Genomic DNA, 25348 nt, shown 5'->3' with positions numbered 1-25348 from the left:
TCTTTGCAGATTATTATACTATTGGCTAGGAGGGTGATCTTGAGTCTGGGTTTTAAACAAAAGCTGATTGTCTCTCTCTCTCTCTCTCTGGGTGTAAGAGAAGGTGTGAACTCCAAGAAGGGGAAAATGTGCAGTCTCCTGCAGGCAGCAGTGGGTGGTGAGTGAGGTTGGGGGGAAAAAGAAGACTGAGTGGGATCTCTGTGGATGGCTGTGACTTAGGAATCTGTGAGCAAGGAGATACAATATCCATTTTAAGTTTGTTTGTTTGTTTGTTTTTTCTTTGCCATAACCCTCAAGCCTTCTCTCATCTTTAAGCCTTTAACCAGGTTTTATAAAACTGGCCTTTGCTGTGCTAGAAGATCAGAGGACAGGACTGTGGCCACACTCTGGGGGACTGTTCTGGGCGGCACGGCGGCAGGCTGGGGAAGCTGGCTTGAGAGCGAGCAAGCCGGGAGCGGTCCAGGAAAGGTGGCTCACGAGGTGGCACACAGCAGCCAGTATTGCTCGAGGTGACCTCGGCATACTTGGGGAGGGAAAACTTAGCGAAGATGGAGTGTCCAGCATACAACCACGGTCGGGGGACCTGTTCTTTGAAGGGCTCTAAACAGGACAGCCTCTGAAGACCACAGAACTTAGGAACATCCCGGCTATGCTTAGGAATGAGAACTCTTTATTTTTATTTTTTTTTTTTAAATTTTTTTTTTTTCAACGTTTATTTTATTTTTGGGACAGAGAGAGACAGAGCATGAACGGGGGAGGGGCAGAGAGAGAGGGAGACACAGAATCGGAAACAGGCTCCAGGCTCTGAGCCATCAGCCCAGAGCCCGACGCGGGGCTCGAACTCACGGACCGCGAGATCGTGACCTGGCTGAAGTCGGACGCTTAACCGACTGCGCCACCCAGGCGCCCCGAATGAGAACTCTTTAAATGACAACAGCTGTGTTTCTTCTTCTCACCACATCCCCCGGCTCTATCCCTAGCCTTCCCCGCATCTCCCTGGACTCCTACAACATTTCCTTGAGCCACTTGACATTTTGAATGAAAAAGATAATCTGAGCTTTTCAGTCCTGTTTATTTCTGACCCTGTCATTCTTCGTAGGGCCCACGTAGAACACGGCGAATATTGCCAAGTCCCCATCAGCACACAGCATCACGTTAAGAGCACAGACTATTCAGTCCTAAGGACTACCCGAAGGTCATAAAATAAGCATTGAGTCTGGGTTTTAAACAAAAGCTGATTCTCTCTCTCTCTCTCTCTCTCTCTCTCTCTCTCTGGGTGTAAGAGAAGGTGTGAACTCCAAGAAGGGGAAAATGTGCAGTCTCCTGCAGGCAGCAGTGGGTGGTGAGTGAGGTCGGGGGAAAAAAGAAGACCACACACACCTTCCTTCCTTAACCACCGGTTAACTGTACACGGCTTCCTTCCTTAACCACCGGTATTTCACCCTCCCACTGTGTTCCCTGCTGAGACGACAACCAGAGCCAGGCGAGGAAACTTACTTTCTATTGGGACACCATTAGATAACCAGCTGATCCTGGGCTTGGGGTTGCCGTTAGCTCTGCAGATCAGCGACCCATCCTCTCCCGGGGACAGTACAAGATTTTGAGGTGCCAGGATCCAGTATGGAGCCGCTTTATTAAGGAAAGAAAAAAAAAACCCACAAAATTTTCAATCATGCAAGTATTCTAGCAAATTTAGTATGTCGAACTATTTTAATAATAAAGAATAAGTATTTTGCAAAACATCTCTTAGCTTCATTTGCTTAAGAGTGGGTAGATTTGTAAGCGATGTCCCAAAGAACACTTGAGATTTTCAAAAGAATGTTTAAAGAGATTCACAGACGACTGTGTATTGTTTCTAGACCCTTGTGCCACAAATGTCATCTCGTTTTACATTAAATTCATCAGGCATGAAAGAAGTAACAGATTTCACAAAACAGGCAGAGCAATTTACAGTACAGAGACATGTTGAGAAGCATGAATTTAAGTTCTGAGTCCTGCAGAATACACCTAATTATAAAACCAGGAAGCAAGTCAAAAGACTTCCCACTTTCGAGAAGTCACAAAGCCAGTATACAGTGCCCCGTGAGCCCTTCACCCAGCTTTCTCTATCGAGGTCTTACATAACCATGGTCCAGTTATCAACACAAGAAATTAACATCGGTACAATACTATTAGCTAAACTACACCCTCTATTAGGATTTCTCCAGTTCGTCTACCAATGCCTCGTTTCTGTCTCAGGACCCTGTCCTGGACGCCACATTGTGTTTACTTATCCTGTCTCCTTACCAGTCTCTTCCCATCTGCCAGTTTCTTGGTCTTTCCTGGTCTTTCATGACCTTGATACTTTTAAAGAGTACTGCTGATCAGTTGTTTCGTAGAATGTCCTTCAACTTGGGTTTGTCTGACGTTTTCTCTACACTGAGGTTTGGGGTGAGGGTCATTCCCATCTTTCAGGGAATACATGACACCAACATGACTTCTCGCAGCTTATGTTAACCTGGCTTACTTGGTTGAGGCCATGTCTGTCACGTGTCTCCTTTGAAAGTGACTATCCATCTGCTTTCCATAATCTATTTATTAAAAGTGAGTCACTAAGTTCAGCCCCCACTCAAGGGCAGGGAAATTCAGTTCCATCTCCTACCCAAAGGAATGTTAAAGAATTTGTGGACATGTGTTAAACCCCCCTCCGTAATTAAGTTTTGGGGGGTGTGTGTGAGAAGAAACACTTTGAGGCTATGCAGATACCCTATTTCTCCTTCAAGTTTTATCCACTAATCTCAGCTTTCATTAGTGGCTCTTGCCTGCAGCAGTTATAACCGTGGGATTTTAATGGCGATTTTCGATTTCCCTCATTCTTTCTACAGTTATGAAGCAGAATTCTTCTGTGAGGAAGATTTGAGGGAGAGAATTTTTAACCGGCTTGAGGTGCATTATAAATAGTAATGTGAAGAGCGTCAAGGTATTGGGAATGTTGATATAAATTTACACTTATTACTACTGAAGAATATAATCAGAAGCATATTAAACTGAAGATTTACGAGTTCTCATGAAGGCAAGAGCAACACATCTGAAACAATTATATACCTTTGACCGTGACAGAAATGGTATGATGGATTGCTCCTAATGCATTTTTGGCTATACACTGGTAATTTCCAGAGTCTGCTTCTGAAACCTGAATAATCTGCAGAGTTTTCTTAAAGTTCCTATAAAATGTCCGGTTGGTGGGTAGCGTGCCGTCCTCTTTTATCCAGTAAATGACCGGGGTAGGCCTGAGAAAATAAATAAATGTTACAACAGAGAAGTTCACCTAATTGCTTTTGAGGGTGAATTTTCATGCAAGTTTGTAACAAACTGTTTGTATAAAGATCATGAAAAATATAAAGACACTGTAACTAGCATCACACTGTTATAAATAAATCCCCCCCCTCCCTCCGGGTGGAGGTGGTGGGGGGGGGGTGGCACCCAGGTGGCTCAGTCTGTTAGGCATCCAATTCCTGATTCTTGATCTTGGCCCACGTCAGCATCTCACAGTTCTGTCAGTTCAAGTCCCACGTTGGGCTCTGGGCTGACAGCACAGAGCCTGCTTGGGATTCTGTCTCCCTCTCTCTGCCCCTCCCTGGCTTGCCTGCTCTTGCTCTCAATAAATAAATAAACAAACACTGAAAAAATAATGCTCAAAACCTTGTATTGGAGTCCATAAGCTACCTTTTCACACAAGCAGCCCCATGCTAATTCATGGCACACCACAAATTTTGACTTCCCTGATTCCATGAATGTGCTGGCGTAAGTGACTTCACTGAAGGGACCTAATTATTTTCTGCAGAGCTCTGATCTGTGAGGCACTCTTGGAAAATTTTATATGAAGGATCAATCAAAAGTGTTACTACGAAATTAATGATACCGAGGTTTTCTTTTTTTTTTATCAGCTAGAGTTAAACATGCAGAGAAAGAGGATGTCTGGGTGGCTCAGGTCATGATCCCATGGTTTGTGGGTTTGAGCCCTGCGTCGGACTCTGTGTTGACAGCTCAGAGCCTGGAGCCTGCTTCAGATTCTGTGTCTCCCTCTCTCTCTGCCCCCCCCCCCATGCTCACTCTCTCTTTCTCTCTCTCTCTCTCAAAAATAAATAAACATTAAAAAAATGCAGAGAAAGAGCTGACATACCTATTTGTGCCCATGAACTTTTATACCTATATCCCCATCAAATGGAAGAATTTTGACCTAGTGATTTTACAAGATTTCCATGAGGGTAAAATAAAAATCCACTGGACACAAACATTTACTGAGCACTGAACTACAGACCAAGCACTAAGTTGTGTGCTGGGAAGATAAAGACAAAAAAAAAAAAAAAAAAAAAAAAAAAAAAAGGTCTAGGCCCTCAGGGAGATCATAATATTTGTCATTAGAAATTCAAGTGGGATTAATTGATTAGAGAATTGTTTTTGGTTTGCATAGTTGAATATAAATAATTGAACATGTGAATTTGATGAAATAGTTTCTAAAATAAAACATGCTGTGAATATAAAAAGAGGTATAAAATGTAAAATCATTTGAAAAGCTAAAGATTCATATATACATACATACATACATATATATGTATGTATGTATGTATACATATATATGTATGTATGTATATATATATGTATACATATATATATGTATGTATGTATATATATATGTATACATATATATGTATGTTTGTATATATATATATGAATCTTTAGCTTTTTAAATGATTTTACATTTTATACCTCTTTTTATATAGCATATTCTGGTGTTTCTTTGTAGTCAGATAATCTGTGTCTCATAAGATCTGAAGGCGAGAGGGTGACAGAGATAGAAGCATGACATCAAACGAAGTCATGAATTGTTCTGGAGGCTTCCTTACTACCCAGTGGGCAGTTGTTAAGAAAGAGAAGTATTTTGATTCTGAGTCCTACAGCTATTGGCTTATAAATGAAGAGAGCCCCACTCTTAGTGTTACAACATTCCAAGGTTTTAAAAAAAATTCTTTTGGAAGTTCGATGCAATTTCCAAATATCAATCATATTTTAGTTTCTACGTAAAAGACCATTTGTGGGAAGGAGAATCCCAAAATTGTGAGAATGGGTATACCTACTCCCAAAAGTTAAGATTTTGTAGAGTAAACCACTTACTTACTAACACCATGATGATGAAAATTCCAAAGTTTTTTTGTTTGTTTTTTAATTCTGGTGGGCAAGATATATATTTTAGATCTTTAAAAGGGGTTGATAGCTTTCAGGTATGGGAGGAACTGAGAAGTGTGTGTTGTGATTTCCTGACATGACCAGCAGAGGCCTCCCTGTGTCTCCCACAGTGAGCAGTGAAGCCATTTCCTGGAGACCCATTCTGGGAAGGAACTTGAGAATGCTGGGTGACCAGCATCAAGGACAGCACAGATCGGAACATGTCATCACAAGGATGTTTCTGAGATTCCGTTCAATGTTCCCAGCACATGTGCCCGTATCAACAGGACCTGCTCTGTGCCAGGCCTACGAGGGAACCAGGTAGAAACTTGCCTCTTGTGTGTATCTACCAGAACTGTTGTTCTCATCTCTGAGCGAAGACCTCCTTGCAATTCCTGTCAAGGGCACATGGTTTTGAGGGTGGCATCAGCTCTGAGGAGGAGGAGACATTCAGAGGAGAAGAGGAGGAGGAGGAGGAGAGACATTCATAAGGAAGCTAGGCCTGTGACTTGAAGGAGTGGAAGGGACAGTGTGCCAGTTCTGAGGCTGGGCCCTAAGAAGCCATGTGTGCTTCTGTTGTTAGGACAATGTGCCAGGGCTAGACCACTAGAGGGACAGGAGAAACGCATGGCCAAGAGCTGTACTGCTAGCAGCCAGAAGACCCTCAGAACTGAGAACCCCCAGCTGAGCTGCCTAGCAGGTGCATGAACAAGCTCAACCTAAAATGTTCTCATCTCGCCCATTACACAATGGCCCCAAGACCTGTGGACAAAGGACTAATGATAAATAGCTATTCTTTTTAAGGTTTGAGGCTGTTTGTTACACAACAGTAGCAAAGCGATATATCCTAATTATACTCGTAAGGTGATCACGCATACTCATTTCAAGGGGAACACTATTATATTAACAGACTCCTTCACTAATATGAGGTTCATATGGCCTATTTTGAAAATAACTATCATTTTTTTTGATGCTTGATGGGATTCGTATAAGACAATGCCTCTTGCTGTGATATTAATGCCTCTCTCCCAATCTACTACGTTTTTGCAAGAAATGTACATCACGACAGAAAGCGTCAACTCACAGCCCTTCTGCGATGCATTCTAGCGAAAGGACATTTCCCCTTAATTCCTCCTTGTTACTGGTGTTGCCTTCTGGAGTTAAAAAGGTTGGTGGCCTCTCTCTATTTGGTTTAGCTGCAAACAATAAAATCATATGGATTAAAAGTTATGAATATGTATTTCTAGAACCACAGTTCACTGCCTAAGACTCTAATCCCTTTTCAAAACCACTTAACACTGTGGAATTTGTTAAACTACACATCCACACTCTGCCTTACGAACAGCCATCGCTCACTCAGTGAGGAACAGAAGTAATGTGGTTACGTAAGCATGGATAGTAAGGACTATTTTAACTCTTGTGTGTTCTGTTAATTTAGGTTAGGTTTTCATGAATTTTTGGTGGGTTGGCAAATTTTCAAAATGTAGACATACAGGGGAAAGTCACGTTATCAAATTCTCCACCCCTTAAAATTAGTGCTCAGGTCAAAGGGAAAATTAACTATATTCTGGAAGGTGTTAGATTTTTTCTGAAAACTGTGACTATGATTTTGGTCAGGGACAACATCATAGTCAATTCCATCGACTAATCCTGGAGATAAGATCTATGGTGGAGGTCTAAATGTCAAGACCCACAAGCTGCAAAGTTTATGGAAAACAAAACAAAACAAGAAAAATACTGAAAGAGGTCTGGCAAATTGTGCACCATAAATTAAGAATAATGAATGTCAAATAAATTGCAATTGGTTTCATCAATGAAAAAATAAAGAGGGCTCAAGTCAGGCCATCTTCTTTTTTACAGAAACTTTGCCTAAATGTGGCCTTATCTTCTGATGGCCTCTCAGAAACCCTTAAGGTAGGAATTATATCATCTTAAGGTTCTATAACCATTTACAGTTTTCAACACTATTTAAGTTCATTATCTATTTGATGCTCCCAAAATCTGAGTGAAAGGTAATATATACGAGGGGTGCCTGGGTGGCTCAGCTGGTTAGGCATTCGACTCTTGATTTTGGCTCAGGTCATGATCTTGTGGTTTGTGAGTTCAAGACCCACGGTGGGCTCTGTGCTGACAGGGTGGAACCTGCTTGGGATTCTCTCTCTCCTTCCCTTTCTCTACCCCTTCCTGGTTTGCACTTTCTCTCTCCAAATAATAAATAAATAAACTTAAAAAAGGTTATATGTGAATTATTTTCATTTCTCAGAAGAAAAAAAACCTGAATACCAAGGAAGGTATTATTTGAGAGGACTTAGAATTTTCCTAGGACTTTAGAAATTGTGGAGGAAACCTTATGTCTCTGAAATCACTTTGGGAATGGTTTTGAGGCCCATCTTTATCATAAGTATATTAAAATAAAATAAAATGAAATGAAATAAAATAAAATAAAATAAAATAAAATGAAATAGTAAGGCAGGAGTTGTGATATGCCTACTCTGGTCATTGATAGTACCTTAATATTTTTTACTTTATATCTCAAGGTTAAAGAGTTAATATGACAGAAATTCTGCCTTAGAGATAATTAAAAGGACCCGTATCCAGAAACCACCATTTTCATGGATAGACTATATTTGAGAGTCACATTTCCCTTAAGGAAATGAAATTCTTTTTTTTTTAAAAGAACCTTAATCGTAAATGCTCTATTCTTAAAAAGATGATTTCCACTGGAGACAGTGACTTGGTTTTAAACCAAACTAAAAGAAATACTATTGCTGATCAGATGACGTTGATAATGTCACGTGAAAACACATGGAAAGTGTGATGATTTACTATCAAAATCTGCTTAATGTTAGTTACTAACGATTACTTTAAGACTTTGATGAGTTAGTATTCTAGCAGGTTAATGCACCTTTATTTGATTAATGAGAAAAGTTTGTGAACAAGACACAAAATGAAAAATATAATTCTGAACATACATGAATGGTTTTTTTCCCCAAATCATGTGAAATGGTGCTTTACATAAAAACAGAGATAATAACTTTCATTATTATACATACACCGTGGAAAATGTTTTAGTGACATGACATAAGTTTATAACTAAATTTCCCAGAAAACATACATTTGTTCCAGCGGTATTAAACACATAACTAGGAATTTCACGAAGATATAAGGTTAAACAGCTATGGAGGTGAAGTTAGTGGACTAAATTCTACAATGAAGGAGAGAAATATCAGTTACAGTCACCGTAACTCACCACTATAAAACTCAGTGTCACTCAAATTAGCAGCTATAGTGTCATTCAATTCATCCACTGAAATAAACAGAATATTATGAAGAATGCAAGAAGTAGGGGAGAAGGCACTACATAAAAGTATCGGGCAACAAAAGCAAACACAGACAGCCTCGCTGACCAAGTGCCGTCCCTACCAAGCAAATACAGACTTTTACAGTGTACATGACTAACTGATTAATTCACTCAGCCATCCCCCCCAACCAGTAACCTAGGAACACACAACTGAAGCCTCAGGACTGCCAATCAAAGGCAGCGTGGATGGGGCGCCTGGGTGGCTCAGTCGGTTAAACATCTGACACTTGATCTCGGCTCGGGTCATGCTCTCATGGGTTTGTGAGTTCGAGCCCCGTGTCGGGCTCTGCGCTGACAGCACGTAGGCTGCTTGGGATTCCCTCTCTCCCTTCCTCCGCCCCTCCCCCTCTGGTATACTCTCTCTTTCTCTCTCTCTCTCTCAAAATAAATAAAAACTTGAAAAAATTTTTAAAAATAAAGGCATCGTGGGGCATAATGCACACACAAACGCTCAAGATACCAAGTGGATTCAGAAAGTTACCGTGGAAACAACACGAATGTAAAATACAGTATTTCTGTTATGCGTGCTCTTTATATATCAACACTTCTGTAACTAACTCTTTGCGGGTAGTTTCCTTATCAATGACGCTGTTTACTTCAACGTCAGTAGTATTTAATAGTTAGTGTATTTTATGCATACTTGTAAACATCATTGCAAGAGAGATGCAGGAGGCTGAGCTCTTACCTGAAATCACCTTGACCGAAATAGGCTGCTTCTGCTGTATGGTTTGAGTATGATTAAATCTGGCATAACAGATATAGTCTTCACGGGTATCCTCCGGGAGAACGTTGGAGAAATAAAGGTCTCCATTCAGACCCTGAGAAACCCTCTCGCTTTGTGGAAGTCTTTGAAAGGCTGGGGAAAGGCAGAGAGAAATCCAGATCATTCCATCACAGAGTGGCCACTTTCCCAACGACCAAGACAGAGGTATCTACTAATAGTTTGGTGAACCTCAGCGGAACGTTTTCCCCTATGAAACTCTTCAAGTAAAAGCAAGTAATGGTAAAAACAACAACAGCGTGACACATGAAAACTCCAGCTGTGCCTGCCAGTCCCTAATTTCTCTGCAGCAGGGGCAGCAGGGAGATTAGAATTGCACAGTCATGTGCATTAAGCAAGTGTAAACCCAAAAACTGCTTTACAAAAGAGTTTGCGGGACTCTTCCTAATATTTGTATCAGTCCCTAAATGTTAAACACATATACACACATATCTTAGAAAACGCGTTAAAAAAGCTTGTAAGGTGGGTGGCTCAGCGGGTTAAGTGCCTGAATTCGGTTCAGGTCATGATCTCGTGTTCGTGGGTTGGAGCCCTACATTGGGGCGCCGTGCTGATAGCCAGGAGCCTGGAACCTGCCTCGGATTCTGTGTCTCCCTCTCTCTCTGCCCCCTCCCCACTCGCACTCTGTCTCTCTCATTAAAAAAAAAAAAAAAAAATCCTTGTTAGAATGTTAACTTGGGCTGCCTCTACCTGCTGGGTCAGACACCAAATACTGTGAGAGCACCTAACCGTGAGCTAGGTCCCACGAGAGGCACCCTGCGTCCCAGGCTCTCTCCTTGTCAGAGCCGGTGGCCTCACTGAAGAATCAGGTAGCACATGGGCAATTAACAGCAGACTGCAGACAAGCCCCTCAGAGGCCGCCCCACCCCCACATGAGCTACTTTTTCTTTGTGGAGTTACATCACCTTCTACCCCGCGACATATTTTACTTGCCCTGCGTGCAGTTTATGGCGTGTCTTTGTGCCCTAGGATTTAGGTTGCAGGAGGGCAGAGACGGTCTGCTGAGTTTGCTGTCCTGGTACTGAGACCGCACTGGGCCCTTACTAGGGGCTCTGTGATTAAATAAAATTAAAGTCAGCCCTCTGACTTTCCAGATTCATGCTTAACAGTTTATTTCCCCTCAGGGCCAGTTAAGGAACTGTCCAGCCTCAGACACTGAAGGAAGATTTTCTTTTCTTGTCTCGTCTTTTTTTTTTTTTAAAGTTTATTTTTTGAGAGAGGGAGAGAGAGAGAGCACAAGTGGGGGAAGAATAGATAGAGAGAGGAAGAGAGACAAAGAATCACAAACAGGCCCCCAGCTGTCAGTGCAAAGCCCTGTGTGGGGCTCGAACTCACAAGCTGTGAGATCATGACCTGAGCTGAAATCAAGAGTCGGACAATTAACTGACTGAGCCACTCGGGTGCCCCAAGGAAGATTTCCTAAGTAGGTGAAAGGTTTGGAGAAGTGGGGCCTCTGATCTATGCATGAATTTACACCGGGCTTGAAGCTTCTGCCCCAGTCCCCAGAGCCCTGAGAGTTCTGTGCCTCTGAAATGAGAGCACTAGTCAACCTGTCCATCCTCGCAGCCCTGGGCCAGGTGTTCTATCTTCTGGAGAATTCTCCAGTCTGAGCCAAGCAGTGGCTCCCCCTGCATAAGGTGTCCCACCTAACATTACACAAAATGCAGAATTCTGATTGAAGGCCTGAAGCTCCTTTGGGCAGGGAAATGCGGAGCCAGAGTTTGAAAGAACACTGGTTAGCCATGTTAGTCAAGTTCTTGGTCAAGATAGGGGTCTGGCAGGTGGTTGGAAACCCATGATTATAGGCCACGAGTCCCCACGGAAGCGATTGTTTTAAAAATAACTCAGGAAAATACGGTATGTTTATTGAATGAATACAAAGAGTTAAAGACAAGCACGCATTTATTCTTTTCTAATCCTCCTGCTGTATTTTATTACGGATAGGTGTTGGCAGATCAAATTAATGGAAGCAGGCCTTTGAGAGGGTGCTAGCACTTGCCCATAGAGTGCCTTTGCCTTATACTTAGGAAAAAAAATGCATGCAGATAGGAATAACTTGACAACGTCATCTTGCAAGAAGAATGCTACACAAATCTGATTTTTTCCCTCGTATTCCAGATGCAATTTCATTTGAAAGGTGAAGGCTTTGCCAACAGCCCAAAATGTATGTACATTACACAGCCAGCAGTGCAATATGGGGAAAAAAGACATATTCTCGTGATTGTGAAACTTTGCATGTATTTGTCTACTTATTAAGTGAAAAGGTCATCATTTCTGAAGAAGAACCAAGTACTGGGCCTCATTTGGACAGTTGACATTTGGATACTGTTATTTTTGATGTCATACACCGCTCATTTATATTTGATTTGTTGCCGCTTCTTTCTAAACCTGTTAAGAAGCTGTTATGGGGATGCCTGAGTGGCTCAGTCGGTTAAGCGTCTGACTTTGGCTCAGATCATGATGTCGCAGTTTGTGAGTTCAAACCCTGTGTTGGGCTGTGTGCTGACAGCTCAGAGCCTGGAGCCTGCTTCAGATTCTGTGTCCTCCCTCTCCCCCCTCCTCCCCTGCTCATGCTCTGTCTCTCTCTCTCTCTCTCAAAAATAAACATTAAAAAAAAGCTGTTATGCAATAACAGGAAAATATGTTTGCTCATTTATGCACTTGTATGTTTATTTTTCATTGCATTGTGAGGTTTTCTCGGAGTAATTTCATAGAAGAGTTGAATATGGCAATTAAATATCAGAGCTAAATTTTCTCTTCAGTAATGTGTACCGTCTGTGAATTCAGAGGAAATCATGTTGCTGAAAATAGACTATATTCCCTACAGATATTTTGCATTCTTTCCCACCATTCCACGTACAGGACTCTTGTCGAGGTCAACGGTGATCTCCATGTTGCCAAATTCAACAGTTGTTTTTCAGTCGGATCAGAAGTTATCTGATCTTTTGAAACGGCTGATTGTTCTGACTTCTCGACACTTGGCTTCCCTTTATCCCGAGGACCCAGCTCTATCTTCTTACCTCGGTGACTTCTCCCTCTCATCCATCTGCTTGGCTGGTTTCTCCCCCAAGTTTCCCTGGGGGGCTCCTGGTCTCTACACCTGGCTCTCTTACAGGCCCCTCACATCCTAAACCCTGGCTTCCCTATCACCAAGCAGAACCATGTGTCCCTTTAAGAAACTATTAGCACAGGAGGTTTGGGAGGGCAGGAGAGGCAGCAAAAAAAAAAAAAAAAAAAAAACTCCCTCAAGGTTAGGGGTGGAGCAGACATATATTCAAGTGCCTAATGGATGACTCCAATCTCTGTGCCCCGGTTTCCTCATCTAAAAGTAGAAAGATGAGGGGCACCTGGGTGGCTCAGTCGTCAAGCGTCCGACTCTTGGTTTCTGCTCAGGTCATGATCTCACAGTTTGTGAGATCGAGCCCCACACCCTGTCCTGCGCTGAGAGCACAGAGCCTGCTGGGGATTCTCTCTCTCCCTCTCTCTGCTCCTTCCTGGCTTGTTCCCTCTCTCTCTCTCTCTCTCTCTCAAACAAATAAACCTAAATAAAATAAAATAAAATAAAATAAAATAAAATAAAATAAAATAAAATAAAAGTGAAAAGATGAGAAGATGCTCATCAGAGAAATGTAAATGAAAACCACAGGTTTAATTACCTCACACCTGTCAGAATGGCTAATATCAAAAAAACAAAAACGAGTGTTGGAGAGGAGGTGGAGAAAAGGGACCCTTCATGCACTGCTAGCGGGAATGTAAACTGGCACAGCCAATACGGAAAATAGTATGTCATTTCCTCAAAAACTTAAACACAGAGCTACTCTACAATCCAGTAATTCCACTTCTGTGGAATCAGAGATATATACTCCCCCATGTTACTGCAGCATTATTTACAACAGCCAACATATGGAAGCAGCCCAAGTGTCCATCGACAGATGAATGGATTAGAGAAGAAGTGGTATATATATATATATATATGTATATATATATATACACATATACACATATATATACATATATACATATATATATATATACACACACACATACATATGTGTGGCATATATATACATATATGTGATATACACACACACACACACACACACACACAGTGGAATACCACTCAACATTAAAACGATGAGATCTTGCCATCTGCGGCAACATGGATGAACCCAGAGAGTATTATGCTAAGCGAAATAAATCAGACAGTGAAAGACAAATACTGTACGATTCTGCTTATATGTGGAATCTAAAAAACAAAACAGATACAGGAAACAAACTGTTCGTTGCCAGAAGGAGGGGTTGTAAGGTGGGCAAAATAGATGAAGGGCATTAAGAAGTACAAACTTCCAGTAATAAGTAAGTCATGGGAGGTAATGTACAGCCCAGGGAATAAGTCAGTAATATTGTAATAACTCTGTACAGTGACGGATGGTAACTAGGCTTATCGTGGGGATCATTTTATAATGTATAAAAATATGAAATCACTATAATGTATACCTGCAACTAACAGGACATGGTATGTTGATTACATTCCAATAAAAATTTTTTTTTAAAGAAAAGGTGAAAGAATATAGCAGACATGCCTCATGGGGTTGTTGTAAAAAACTGGTGAGATAACTCACATAAAGATATCAGCAAAGGGGTTGGCACTTAGTAAATACCCAATAAATATTAGTTGTTGGTGATAAAAAAAAAAAACTTGAAGGGGCATCTGGGTGACTCAGTTGGTTAAGCCTCCGACTTTGGCTCAGATAGTGATCTTGCGGTTCGTGGGTTCGAGCCCTGGTCAGGCTCTGTGCTGACAGCTCACAGAGCCTGGAGTCTGCTTTGGAATCTGGGAATTTGGTTTATTTAGAGCAATGCCCGGTTCACAGTAGGTGCTCAAGAAAATCATGTTGCACATGACATGTTGTTTCTTTCAATGAGTATTTATTCTGAGCATCTCTGAAACATTTTATAAATGTTTTATGAATCACGAGAGCTAACAACTTATTGTGACAGCAAATAATCATAAGAACCTTGAAGAAAGTTCATATTTTTAAAACTTACAATTATCTGCGTTGCCTGAGTGGCTCAGTTGGTTGAGAGTCTGACTCTTGATTTTGGCTCAGGTCATGATCTCACGGTTTATGAGTTTGAGCCCCACATCAGGCTCCACACTGACAGTGTAGAGCCTGGTTGGGATTCTCTCCCTCTCCTTCTGCCCCTCCCACACACTCTCTCAAAATAAATAAATAAACTTAAAAACATTTTAAACTTACAATTATCCATCCAGAATATTATAGGTGGTGGTAATCCAAGTGGGGGTCTGCAGGGAAGGACCAGAGACTGGCCATTTCGAAGTGTTATTGGTTCAAGTTTTTCTTTGGTCCACAACGGTGACCCTAGGATATAAAATAATAACTTCTAAGTTATCTCTGCATTGAAAAATAAAAAGAGCACTGGAGAGAAAGACAAAATAAACTTTTGGGGAAACAGTAACTCAGAATTTATAGGCATTAAGATAACAAGGGAATAATTTTTAAATACAATGTTAAAAGTCAAAATGTGATGATTTTCACTCACTGCCATTAATAGTATAAATGCAGACTCAGCAATTCCATGTTTAAAAATCTGTATTATTCAATAAATCATTAAGAAGATACATAATAATTTCGCTATAAGCATGTTCTTCACAAAAGAACGGAAAACTTTAGGGGTACCCGGGGGGCTCAGTTGATTGAGCATCTGACTCTTGATTTGGGCTCAGGTCATGATCCCAGGGTCATGGAATCGAGCCCACGCTCAGCACGGAGCATGCATGAGATTCTCTCTTACCCTCTGCCCCTCCCCAGTGCATCTCTCTCTTTCACTCTCTCAAAAGAAAAAAAAAAAAAGACTAGAGAACACCAAATGTCAAAAGATTTGTTAAATAATTGTATATATACACCTGTGAGTATCATACAATATTATATATTAAGTATCCTTATTTATAATAAGATTGATATGAGAATATATGTTATATGCAGGTAAGTCAGAATAGGTTATAAAATAGTACTTCAGAATGAGCTCATTTGGAACACATACATACGTGTATATATACACACACACGTGTGTATACACGTGCCGCATACATACATATCTGCCTAGAAAACATGGAACGAGCAGTGGTTACTAGATTGAGTGGAAGGATTCATGCGTGATTTTTCAATTTCTTTTCTTGTTATTTGTAATTTTTTCCAATAATGAACACAGGGAATAAAAACGGTTTTTAAAATGACCAGAATTGCAAGTGGTTACTGTTCTTTAAATACGTGCTGTTTGGGGCGCCTGGGTGGCGCAGTCGGTTAAGCGTCCGACTTCAGCCAGGTCACGATCTCGCGGTCTGTGAGTTCGAGCCCCGCGTCAGGCTCTGGGCTGATGGCTCGGAGCCTGGAGCCTGTTTCCGATTCTGTGTCTCCCTCTCTCTCTGCCCCTCCCCCGTTCATGCTCTGTCTCTCTCTGTCCCAAAAATAAACAAACGTTGAAAAAAAAAAATTTAAATACGTGCTGTTTAAGTACACGTTGTTGAGACACCACGGGTAGTAACTATTGTAAAAAGAGCCATAATAATATCGAGGCTTGAGGCCACTCTATTTCCAGTGAATCTTTGACACGAAAATGTTAATTACCCATTATCCATTTCATAACGAATTTATTTCCATCTGGCTGTCGGAAGTTGGTCCATACACAAGATACGTGGGAAATTAGTAATTTGATCAATTCAGGAAATTGATAATTAATAATTTGATCAATTTATTGTGACAGCAAACAATCATAAGAACCTTGAAGAAAGTTCATATTTTTAAAACTTACAATTATCAGGAAAGAAACGCTTTTCTTACTACTGGTGTTTTTTTTTTATTCCGGACTTGCCGAAAAGACATCCTGGGTTGGCAAAGCACTGGGCTGAGGAACTTAGGGTACAGTGGAAAGGAGCGATAATTTTCACGCAAAACAAGGTGAGAGTATTAGAATCGATGGCACTGCTTTCTTGTGCCAGCATCTGGATGACGTGACAGATGCTGAGTCTCAGAGCCACCTTTTAAATAGGGTCCTGTTGGATGGACAAGTCCCACTTACTGGATGGACGGACAACAATATTATTAGAAATTGCTGCTCCGCGTTCGTTCCTGGCTGTACATTGATAAACCCCTTCGTAGGTCTCTGCTTTCCCTTCGCTCATGATGTTGATTGTGAGGGTTCCTGAGCCGGGCTTCATGGTGACCAGAGGGTCCTTATCTATGTCAAAATGAGTCCCATTTCGGGTCCAGGAGAAGCTACCCAACACATAAAGGATTAAGCTTGTTAACAGTCAAGAAAAAACAGGATTACTTACTCTTTAACAAATTCCTAGCAGTTCTGTAGGTTTCCAGAAATAGTGATTAGATGGTAATGTTCAGGAAAAGAGCGACAGTCTCCGTACCTAAAATGTTTCACTGAATCGTGACTTAGAAAAAAGTGCTGGCCATACATTTTAAGGTACATGTCTTCACTGGAACTAGCTGAAATCTTTCTCAAGGAAATCATCACACAAATTGCCTGTCATTTTTCAAAGAAAATACAGAAAGTAGGTCTCCAGGGCACGCTCTCTTAGAGTTTTATTAGCATTTTTATTGTAAACTCCATTGTTCACAGAGTTGATAACCTGTCTATAAAATTTTGCCCTGGGCTGCAACGTGACAAGAAAGGCTTTCCCAAGTACTAATACATGTGTGCGTTTGAAAGTGATCAGAGCAGTTTCAAGTTACCGAAATGCAAAGTGTAAGTTGGGGGCGGGGGGCGAAGTAGGAGGAGTTCAGTTGTGTTTTCAAGGTTGGTTATCAAAAGTGGTAACTCGATAAAAAATACATTTTGAGAATTTTCAGTTCTAGAGATGGTTTTGTAAATTTCTTAGGAAGTATTCCAAATTGCCAACTGAAATTCTTCTTTTTCAGTTTTTTTTTTTATACAAAAGACTGCCTTATAGAAGTCACCGTGCCCATGTAATTAAGTACTTTATAACTAGTCATACATCAAAGTGGCCATGCTCATACCAAGGCATGAATCTCGAAACTTCACTATGTTTTCCTGGACCACTTAGATTTCTCTTCCCATCGCTTATCCTTGCGTCAGGGGTTGACCCAACATCTGGGGGCAGGAGGTGGCAGGGGATGGGGGGGGCACGGAGGAGGCAGGGGCCAGGAATGCTGCTAAAGATCCAACAGCCCTGTCCCCACAACAAAAAACTATCTGGCCCCAAATAGTAGTGCTGAGGGGGAGAAATCCTGCCTTACAGGGAGTCGCAGGAAGTATTATGTCAGTGTGAAACGGAAGGGGAACTCCATGAAATGACATCACACTCGGGCTCAGTGCCAGAGGTTTCCAATAATATGGCAGAACGGACTGCTTTGAAGCAAACCTCTGATGGATGTTTTTGACATACTTAAGTATTTACCAGGTAATCTTTTTCTCAGGTGCCAATCTGTGACAATTGGGTAAGCCTGGCAATAGACTCAGAATTGAAAGATCTAGAGGGCACCTGGGTGGCTCAGTCAGTTAAGCGTCTGACTTCGGTTCAGGTCATGATCTCACGGTTCGTGAGTTCAAGCCCCACGTTGGGCTCTGTGCTGACAGCTCAGAGCCTGGAGCCTGCTTCGGATTCTGTCTCCCTCTCTCTTTGTCCTGCCCCCACTCATGCTCTGTCTCTCAAAAAAACATAAGCATCGAAAAAAATTTAAGGAAATGAAAAATCTAGAAACTTTCACTTCCTTCTTACTTAAAAATCCACATTACATTTTAATAATAGTAACCCAACTCTCCTAAACTCCCATGTTACTGCAGAAGTGACAGTATTTGCTAATCAGCTGAGGGACCTTGGCTACATTGCCAAGCATTACCAGGCATCAGTTTCCCGTCTATAAAATCTATCAGTTGGACCAGATAACCTCTCACGTCTCTCCCACCTCTAAAATGCTGTGCAATGCTCATGCCAAGATCCATATGGAGAATCCGGAGTGCTGAGCCCTGCCAAGTCTGAAAACCCACTTAGGGCTATTTTATAGACCTCTCCAGAGCAAGCACAGATCTTGAAGTCACTAAATTCAACTTCCTTATTTTACAGATGAAGAAACGAGGCCCAGAGAAAAATGGGTGCATCCATGTTACAAGGTCAGGAGAGCCATTAGAAGAAGGCTTTCCTCCACATCTTGCTACCATTTTTTGAGCATTTTGTGAAGGGTGTGAGTACAGAAATGCAATTTATGTGGGTTTCCAAGAAGAACACTCTTTTATTCATCAGAAAGACAAAACCATGAGCCTACACATGATACTTCAGAGATAGGCAGGACCTGAAATTAACTTCAATATTAATAGCGATGCTTATTTCCAGTTGTGGAACAGAGCAGAAATCACACCCACCTTGGAGGAGGCTTCCCTTTGGCCTCACACTGGATCACAATATTCTCTCGAGGGTCAATAATGTAATCTTTTGGAGACTGTTGAGTAATGGTTGGAGGCTGTACCACTTAATTGTAGAAAGAAGAATAATGTAAAGAAATCATTTAAGATCATCGTAAAAATCATTCTGTCTATATCCAAGTCACCCACCCCACACTAAAAATGCTCCAAATGCTTTTAGCAATTTCTACGGTGGCAGCACAAACCTCATTAGATTTTCAGCAAAACGTCTCCTAAAACTTTGAAGTCAAGGCACAACTTCCTTTTGGTGACTTTATATGGACTCACAGAGCCCATTTTCCCCAACTAAGAGTTTGGAAAAATAATCACCAAGACAAGCTTGATATTAAGACAGTTTCTTTTCTGATGTAACAATGAGAAATTCTTCTGATTTTTTTTTGGCTCAAATAATGCTTCTCCGTAAAATTTAAGTTAGGAGGTAAACGGGCATTTCTTAGGAGAGAGTAACTGACTTATAGTTCATTAGTGTGCTAATGTAAATTAATATACATTGGGAACAAATCAATTTGAGAAGTTACCATTTAAAAATGGTTAAATCAGAGAGTCGGCATGTCTTATTAGAGGCAGTGGTAGGTGACTACCAGCAGCAAAGATAAAACAGTCTCCTTTAGAAGATCAGCGGAATTGGGACGTGCTCTGTTACAGGAGACAGCATTTCCGTTTTGCTCTTTAAAGGGTTATCCGATCATTCATTTTCAAATCGTATGAGGAACATTCTGAGTTCTGACCCAGAACAATTAAATCCGAAGGAAGCTGGTATCTGCATGTCCAGTGCTCAAGTTACTCGTAAGATCACCACATCCTTCGTGTGAAATCAGAATCACAGAATGTAATCACAGAATGTAAGAACAGGAAGGAAGTGGGGAAATAATCTATTTCAACCTCGTTTGCTGCTCAGGGCAACAAAATGGCTTGACTAGGAAGGCACATGGCAGAGAAGAGAACCAAACTCTCCCCGTAGGAGCCACTGCCTTGTACGATGACAGGGAAAGCCATTTACACAGACCAGTGGTTTTCAACCTAGGGTCCCCTCGGGGGACACAGGGCCATTCTGGAGGCCATTGGTTGTCACCACTGGGCGGGGAGGTGGTACTGCAATCTGTTGGGCAGAGGCCAGAGATGCCGCTAAACACCTTACAGGACAGTCCGCCCCACTCCCACTGCCACCTAGATCATTTCAGCTGTTCATATTCCAGCTCTTCCCTTTCCTCCACGCCCATGCTCTGTGCTTTGTGAAACCTCTTCCACCTGCCAACCGATCACTTCCTGAAGCTTAGTAATTGCCCTCTGCTCTTGTCTTTCTTTACCGTGGTTAATTGTTGCCAGGGCTAACTTTACCACTTCTGCGCCTAATGTCCCATGCATCTGCAAACGTCTCTCTGTTCGCTTGTTTTGTCTCTGGTCTTGCTGCTGTCCACCACAACAGACACGACAATGCTGGCTCTGACTAAATATCCAAATAACACCAAAGGACAGATGAAAAGCAGAGCTCATGACTGCCCTCTTACTGCACACCTACTAAATGCTGGATACTCAGCACTATCATTTCCTCCTCCATTTAGCAAGAGCCGCCCCTGTCTCCTGCTCCCACTCAGCCGGCTGCCCGTCCTCACCTCCGCCACCTTACAAGGAACACTCACTCCTGCTGCCCTATCAGTTCCCGGTGCTGGTTAGCACTTTGGTCTGGGGGTTAAGAACCAGTCTGTTTGCTTCTTACCAGGTGTGAGACTTCAGGCCAGTTTCTTAACTGCTGCAAGCCCTTAGTTCCTTAGAGGGAAAATGGGGCTTAAAAGGGGTATCTATGGTGTCTACCCCCAAGGGTCACCAGGAGGATGAACTTAAAGAACGTGTGTAAAATTCTTAGGGCATGCCAATACTGTAGTGGTTCAGCGTTAGCTATATGTAAATTATGATCACAATCATTTTTATTTGGACAAGCTTCATCTTTGAGTAATCTTTTAGGCTCCGGGAGTATAGAGTTTGGGATGACGGACAGAAGCCTGGAATTTCACACCTGAATGGTGGACACCCAGGTGGCCGATGGGGGGACTGCTGGGGTGACTCAGTCCAATTCCTTGTATTTTTCTGCAAGTGACAGAGGTCTGTCTGGTGGTTTCAGACCCAGAACTTGTGTTCACACGTCTGCAGGAGAGCCCGTTCAATGCCACTTCTGACCTGCCAGGAGTGTACTGCTTACCCACACCTCTGAACAGCACGTAGATCCCCTGGCAACGAACAAATGCTTCGAAGCGATAGGGGGAAAGGTGATTTTACATGGTTTTCCTGGTTAATCCAATCTCAAAGGATTTTTCAAATGCCTGAAAACTTTTTTTTTTTTTAACTCTTTTTTTAGGTAGATACTAGATGCTGCCCCACTCACTGCCCAAGACAGCAGAAGTTTTGCTTAGACCAAGCCACTCGGAGACGATGTGAGTGGGGACTGCTTATTTGTCATTTGCACACTTGAAAACAATGTTCAAATTCACTGGAATTTGGATGGAACGCTAGTCCATACAGTCCTCAGGCCGAAGAAGTATGGCAAGGCATACATATGGCTGCTGACTTGGGTGAAGCCTATGCATATGTGCTCACCTTCTGAAAGATATCAAAAAGTAAGCCTTAAGCCCAGCAAGCATTTAATGGCATTTAGAACCAGACAGTAATTTCCTTTAAATTTTGTGAATTTTCTCATTGAGTTACATCAGATGTGAATAAAGCTTGGAAGTTAGTAGAGCAGAATATTGGCAAAAGAAAGAATAAACACCTGAGTCCTCAGAATTCATGCAGGGAACACATTAAACTTGCTTCTTGGTATTTAAATGCAATGTTTAGCCATAGTAAATGCACATGCTTAAAACGACGTTAGTCACAAATCATAAAGTTGTGCATTCAATTCACAGCATTAATTCAAAAACAAAGACATGGTCAAGTTTTCACACTGCCTAGTAATTACAGAAAGACACTTACAGTCTTCAAGAAGTTTTGCTTTTTCCCCATCAATATCAGCAGGTGAGTGGGCAAACAGGATTAAAGAAAACCAGATGTTAGTAATAAGAACGTTAGAACCCTGGAGACCAAAGGGGCATCTCGTCTATTTGGTTTGACCTAAAAAACCAGTACAGTGAAAATGGCAGTTGTGGAGTCGTAAAAGGAAGACACTCCCAATAATGGTTTTGTTTCCTCCTGTGGCAGCGATCCCGCATAAACATGTGGAAGAACAAAAGGAATGCTGTAGGCAAAAAAAAAAAAAAAAGATTCTTCTAGGAATGGGGATGGCTAATTCCATTCCATACATGTTGTGCCGGACAAGTAATTATGTTCAATTTGAAAAATAGCTGGAATCTGCAATTAATCTGAGTTGTCACATACTGCGTCGTGTCTGATCCTATTATCCCAGACACCACTATGCACGTGGTCATAATGCCTAACAATGGGACAGCACTACAGTGACAGTGCTCTATCGGTGCCAAATGCAGCACTGATTTTCAGTTGTTTCTATTTCTGTGGTTCGTCTCCAGGTCGGGAATGGAACTTTTCAGCCGGTAGCATATTTCTGCTCCAGAATCCCTCCTCACCCAAGGGCTGCTAGGACCCACATCAAGGAGCAGCTCATGCAGAAGGGGTGTAGGGGACAGGGGCAGGGAAGAAATTACATTAGCATGCAATTCAAATGATTCTGCAGTGCCGCCTGTCACTTCTACTTGTAAAGGTTAATACAGGAGCGGCATTGTCCGTGACTTTCTTTTCATCATGGTGATGCCTCTTCTCCATTAGCAGCGGTAATTGAGTTAGCCGTAGGTGACTGTTCCCCTCTGATGGTTAGATTAGGCAGTCAGATTAAGGGAGAATATATTTAACACAAGAGAGAACAAAAGCCCATTTCTCTCAAGGGCTTTTGTCTCTCTCCTGGTAGGGCAAATGCTTACTTAGGCAATCCAACTCCAATGGCCTTAGCGAATCATACCTTTTTGTTTTTGTTTTTGTTTTTAACTGAAATGAAGGGCAATGAATGAATACTTTATAATACTTTACAATACTTTAATAAATAACGAGATGTTGCATTTTATCGTCCTTTAGACCATAGACGCGTGGCAAAGGAGGTCTCCAGGGAGTGGGGCAGACCACATCCCTTCTTAATGTCTTCCCACTGGCACTTGCAACATCCTTTGGCAAAAAAATAAAATTCCCGACAATGGAACGGCCCCCAAGAAAGTGCTATCTTCCTTGCACCTTGGAAAGCTTGCCAAGCAGATGTCCTATTCAGGAAGCAAATGGATTTAAAGAGGTCACGGAGATCAAGAGTAAAGGATGAATCTGAAGTACAGTAATTGTCCAAATTTGAAATTCTGCTTCCATTGCAAGAGAAGGGACCGGTTGGAATCCAGCATTATCTTTATTGTTCACTGCCAGGCCACCCAGAAAAGGGAGAGCTCAGCATGTACTCTACTATCAGGAAGGGGCGGTGGGGGGGGCTGGAGGCTAAGACAGTAGTCCCCGCTGTCCCATTTTAAATTGTGTTTTTGCAGATGACTTGTTTTCTTCTCAAAATTTACTTTTTGGTCTTTGATCACATCTTTTAAGCCAAAGATCTTTCTCTAGGCTGCAGATAAGACACACGTCCTACATCCAGACTCCTATTTAAAGGGACTTTTGCCTTGTTGGAATCAAGAGAAATGAACTGGGGCACCTGGGTGGCTCAGTCGGTTGAGTGTCCGACTTCGGCTCAGGTCATGATCTCACAGTTCGAGGGTTCGAGCTCTGCGTTGGGCTCTGTGTTGACAGCTCAGAGCCTGGAGCCTGCTTCGGATTCTGTGTCCCTTGCTCTCTGCCCCTCCCCCACTCATTCTCTCTCTCTCTCTCTCTCTCTCTCTCTCTCTCTTTCTCTCTCTCTCAAAAAAAAATAAAATAAAATAAACATTAAAAATTTTTAAAAAAAGAGAGAAATGAATTATGGGTAGTTTGGGGATACTGAGGAGCATGGGGTTGGCTGAGAAAACATCCCCCAATCTTTCCAGAGCACCCTGAGTGCATGACGGGAGAGGGTGGAGTAGTGGGGAGGGGATAAGTGGGGATGTCCCCATGGCCGTTTTAAAGTGATTGAGTTTTCTTGCAGGACTGCTTAGATCAAGAGTCGCCTGTTGGATCAGGGGAGCCCACGATTCGATCCTTTTCCATCCCCAACCACCCCCCCTCCAGCCACATGGTATACAAAAGGCACCTGAGGAGGAAGAAAGATAATGATAGGGAGGGGACAATGGTCTGACCAGTTCAATGGCCATTTCTATGGTGAGACTCTTTAAAAACACCAGGTGCTTGGAGGTAAAAGCCAAATTAATTTTGATTAGCTTTTCAGTATCACACAGACACCTTCTCCATTCACACGGCTCACAGTGATGGGAAATGCTGGGGAGGCTTTAACTCCCAGGCCTAACAGCTTTGAAACGTTAATACTTACGATCAAGTGGTACTTCCAGTGCACTAATCATCTGGCACAGGAAGAGAATCAGGGCCACTCTGCCTGCAGGTAAGCGCTTCTTTTTCGGCATTATTTTAAGCTGCATTAGCTGAACTCCTGCTGAGACCCACAGACTGTATTTCCTTTTCTTCTTTCGCAGAAGATTTGCGTGCAACGTTTAAATAATGTTCATGCAGGGAACTGAAAAAGGGTAGGATAAGAATTATGGTGTATTAAAAAAAAAAAAAGAAGGCAACGAGAGGAAGTCTGCAGCACAGAAAATCAGTTCTGTATTATACATGAACTCCAAAAAGGAACTAACGTTTAAATATTTAACTCTCAAGGCTGGAATAATCATTTATTCATACGTCAGCTAAAATCAGGTCAGAAGCATTTGTAGTGATGTCAAGTAAAATCTGTCTACTTGGCCATCCTTACGGTTTTCCCATTTAAAATATCTGCATTTATATCGGAGGCCTACCATGTCATTCCTAATAGGAAAAAAAGCTGGGCGTATAAATCGATTGGCAACTGAGGGAAGAGGGAAGGCCTAATGGCTTCTCCATGCTAGAGATTATCTTTGGGAAAGTCCAGGGCACTGTGGCAAATTTGCTTCAAACCCCAAATACTCATTTACCAGGTGAACAGCCAACAATCAGGGCCTTCCCCTTCCCTCACTGAGACTACGGTGGCAGGCACACCCGAGGCTCCAAGTTCCAGGCCTTTCTCACCACAGTCACCCCCCTCAACAGTGAATACATCCTTAAACAGAAAATAGAAAAACTTCAGCGATCTGGTCTCAATTTATCCTGCCAACCTTGTCTTGTCCTGTTGGCATAGAGCTATTTTTTTTTTTGTTTTATAGTCGGCTTCTGCTTCCCTTTCTTGGATCCATCCTGCAACATGCCCTGAATTTTCCCACCTTCTTGCCTTTGTTCACTCTGTTCCTTCTGCCTGGAATGCCCTCTCCACCATATTTCCCTATCAAAGTCCAAGTTATTTCTGTATAGATCACCTAATATTGAAACATTAGCTGATCAACCACACTAGAAGTCATTTCACCCCCACT

The 25348-nt window shown here is 42.0% G+C and overlaps 1 protein-coding gene across 23 annotated transcripts in view; it reads right to left on the bottom strand.

Annotated features, from left to right (window-relative positions):
- The window catches only part of NRCAM (neuronal cell adhesion molecule), a 77923-nt gene extending 53538 nt beyond the window's left edge, over positions 1-24385 (bottom strand). For 9 of the 23 annotated variants that reach the window (XM_047095699.1, XM_047095698.1, XM_047095702.1 and 6 more), the window contains exons 1-10: positions 24280-24385; positions 21792-21809; positions 18765-18870; positions 16449-16645; positions 14609-14731; positions 9252-9422; positions 8456-8512; positions 6290-6401; positions 3085-3269; positions 1498-1629 (exon numbers count right to left, since the gene is read on the bottom strand). In XM_047095699.1, the coding sequence (XP_046951655.1) occupies positions 1498-1629; positions 3085-3269; positions 6290-6401; positions 8456-8512; positions 9252-9422; positions 14609-14731; positions 16449-16645; positions 18765-18870; positions 21792-21809; positions 24280-24385 (1207 nt within the window). The remainder of the gene's footprint in view (positions 1-1497; positions 1630-3084; positions 3270-6289; positions 6402-8455; positions 8513-9251; positions 9423-14608; positions 14732-16448; positions 16646-18764; positions 18871-21791; positions 21810-24279) is intronic. The other 14 variants (XM_047095703.1, XM_047095711.1, XM_047095706.1 and 11 more) reach the window with 5 other exon arrangements.
- Between the last annotated feature and the right edge of the window lie 963 nt (positions 24386-25348).

The sequence above is a fragment of the Lynx rufus genome, unplaced genomic scaffold (genome assembly GCF_022079265.1).
Source record: "Lynx rufus isolate CCGP_SWC_20201006 ecotype Redwood Valley unplaced genomic scaffold, mLynRuf1.p SCAF_4, whole genome shotgun sequence".
In the NCBI taxonomy this organism is placed as follows: domain Eukaryota; kingdom Metazoa; phylum Chordata; class Mammalia; order Carnivora; family Felidae; genus Lynx; species Lynx rufus.
This window is presented reverse-complemented; position numbering and strand designations above follow the sequence as displayed.